The 3,072-nt window shown below is 48.4% G+C and overlaps 1 protein-coding gene across 1 annotated transcript in view; it reads left to right on the top strand.

Annotated features, from left to right (window-relative positions):
• Positions 1-1,277, top strand: part of LOC115003876 (NFX1-type zinc finger-containing protein 1-like) — a 14,067-nt gene extending 12,790 nt beyond the window's left edge. The window contains exons 3-4 of the mRNA XM_029425821.1: positions 443-679; positions 768-1,277. Of these exons, the coding sequence (XP_029281681.1) occupies positions 443-679; positions 768-1,277 (747 nt within the window). The remainder of the gene's footprint in view (positions 1-442; positions 680-767) is intronic.
• The last annotated feature ends 1,795 nt before the right edge of the window (positions 1,278-3,072 follow it).

Raw genomic sequence — 3,072 nt, 5'->3', positions numbered from 1 at the left:
AGAAGCTGCTGCAGCTTTCTGTCGCCATGGTGCCGCGTTGCCACGGCGTCGCCATGGGGACTCCGGGGTCACCGGTGATGAGGTCACATCCCGATGAGCCTCTTATGGGAGACTGCAGACGCTAATCCACTTATCTCTGGCCAGCACACACACACACACACACACACACACACACACACACACACACACACACACACACACACACACACACACACACACACACTCACACACATGTTGTGCTGCTGGAGGCAGACGTCTGACCACTTCCTTCTATGTTTAGCGGCGGTCACTGGGTCGTTGTGTCTGTAAAGCGCTGGAGTTACAGGACGCTGGCAGATTAACCGCCAACAAAACTGTCGGCAGAAGGTGGATTCACACGCTGCAGGTTCACACCACTCCTGCTAATGAAGAGTAAGAATGTTTGCTGAGGCTGTGTGAGGAGACGTGTGAGGAGACATGTGAGGAGACGTGTGAGGAGACATGTGAGGAGACGTGTGAGGAGACATGTGAGGAGACGTGTGAGGAGACGTGTGAGGAGACGTGTGAGGAGACGTGTGAGGAGACGTGTGAGGAGACATGTGAGGAGACGTCTGAGGAGACATGTGAGGAGACATGTGAGGAGACGTGTGAGGAGACGTGTGAGGAGACGTGTGAGGAGACGTGTGAGGAGAGGAGACGTGTGAGGAGACGTGTGAGGAGACGTGTGAGGAGACATGTGAGGAGACGTCTGAGGAGACATGTGAGGAGACGTCTGAGGAGACATGTAGGAGACGTGTGAGGAGACATGTGAGGAGACATGTGAGGAGACGTGTGAGGAGACGTGTGAGGAGACGTGTGAGGAGACGTGTGAGGAGACATGTGAGGAGACGTGTGAGGAGACATGTGAGGAGACATGTGAGGAGACGTGTGAGGAGACGTGTGAGGAGACGTGTGAGGAGACGTGTGAGGGGACGTGTGAGGGGACGTGTGAGGAGACGTGTGAGGAGACGTGTGAGGAGACGTGTGAGGAGACGTGTGAGGAGACGTGTGAGGAGACGTGTGAGGAGACGTGTGAGGGGACGTGTGAGGAGACGTGTGAGGAGACGTGTGAGGAGACGTGTGAGGAGACGTGTGAGGGGACGTGTGAGGGGACGTGTGAGGGGACGTGTGAGGGGACGTGTGAGGAGACGTGTGAGGGGACGTGTGAGGGGACGTGTGAGGGGACGTGTGAGGAGACGTGTGAGGAGACGTGTGAGGAGACGTGTGAGGAGACGTGGTTGGAATCTGGCCGAGGATGATGTTTGGTGTCAACGTGTGTTTTACATGAGATACAGAGAAGAAGAGGACATGAAACAAAGCTTCATTGCACACACGTCACACAGATCTGTATTTTGTTTTCACAACAGTGTGAACATCTCACATCTCTTATAAATCACTTGTGTGATCCTGCATCTGATTTAGTTTTGCACTGTGACCTCAGTCTGAACAGAACCTTTACGTCACTCTTCATCGACTTTCATCGATGGGAGACGGGAGCGGCGCGGACAGATGTAGTTGAGAGTAACCTCGACATCCTGACATTTTGGATGCAATCTGTTTGAGTGAAGTCCTTCACCTCACAATCCCATCACTCCACATGCACACAAGAGCTCCACTAAAAGCCATCTTTTTATTTTCCCTCCTCGTCCTCATCAATCATCTGCTCACAAATTTGCTGGCTTCCACCGCACGTAACGTTTACTTCTCTACGACAGCGGGATGCGTGTGACGGCTCTGGGACGGGTTAGTTCTCACTGGAATCTGATCCGAGCAGTGAATCTGAATTGAGCGTGAGCCTCAAGGATTCATATAAAACCCTGCTTGTTGTTTTTCCAACCTGTGACATCAGCAAAACGTCTGCAACAAAAGGTCATTACATTTCTAATTGATCCATTGATGCCTCCCTGCTGGCCAAGCAGCATATCTTCCTCCTTCTCGAACAATAACTTCTACGCCACGGAGACAATTATGTGTCATTATCTGTTCTCAGGTACAATGGGAGCTATTAGAAGAAGTCTGAAGGCCGTGACAGTGGAGAGTAACTGTACGTCAGACGCTTCTGCCTGTCAGAGGAAGGAAACCTGTGATCCTTCAAACCTGCCACCTGTTGCTAAAAGGCGTTAATGCAGTTTGTTAGCACAAAGGGTCCGCCGCATCTGAACCCGTGCAAAGGAATAAAAGGGCTTTATCAATCCTGATTTAATTTATTAGCAGGAGGGCTGCTGAAATGAGTTCCTCTGTATTCCTAAATGTGTTTCACAGATGAAAGGACTCAGAGCTGGACAGTGTTGTCTGAATACTGAGGATTCACCTTAAATCCTGCAACAGATCACGAGCTTCTTGCTGTCGTGCCTGTTCGACTGGCTGCAGAGATGCACATAAAGAAACATGGAAACATGTTTTACATACGTGTCCATTTATATTAGAATATATGATATATACTGTTTACTGACAGGGACCTAAACCGACCTTTCAATCACAAGCTAGCCCCGCCCCTTAAGCAGACGCTGCTTTATCGTCTATTTTACTATAAATGGGACCAAATTTTAATAAATGAACATCGTGTTGTGTTGAAGAAGACTTGAAACTACAGATTGGGAAAATAAATGTATCACATGTATATAAATAATGTTTCCTGAGGTAATAAATCAAGTGAGAAGTAGAAACATTTTCTCATAGACTTCCATACAATCTGACTTCTTTTGCAACCGTTGTAGTCGCCCCCTGCGGGTCATTAGAGAGAATGCAGGTGTTAGGCACGTCTGCATTTGCTGTTCAGACCAAAGGAAAACATTATAATTATATATTATAATTAATAACACACTTATATCTAATGTGTTTATCTGTTCGAAAACTGAAGCGTAAACACAACAAGTTGTCATTTCTGCAGGCTGGACTATTTCTCGGCGAGCAGCAGCCGGCGCAGTGATTTCAGGAGTTTTGTTTCCTGTGAGGTTTCCGGGGCAACCAGAGGAGATCCAGGATGTCGCTGTCTCACCTTCATTACTAGATGTTGTGCCTTTAATTTGCATATTCCTAAATTAATGAGGAACC

Source organism: Cottoperca gobio, chromosome 24, assembly GCF_900634415.1.
Source record: "Cottoperca gobio chromosome 24, fCotGob3.1, whole genome shotgun sequence".
NCBI classification, from domain to species: Eukaryota; Metazoa; Chordata; class Actinopteri; order Perciformes; family Bovichtidae; genus Cottoperca; species Cottoperca gobio.
Note: the sequence above shows the minus strand (reverse complement) of the source record. Positions and strands in the feature narration are given on the sequence as shown.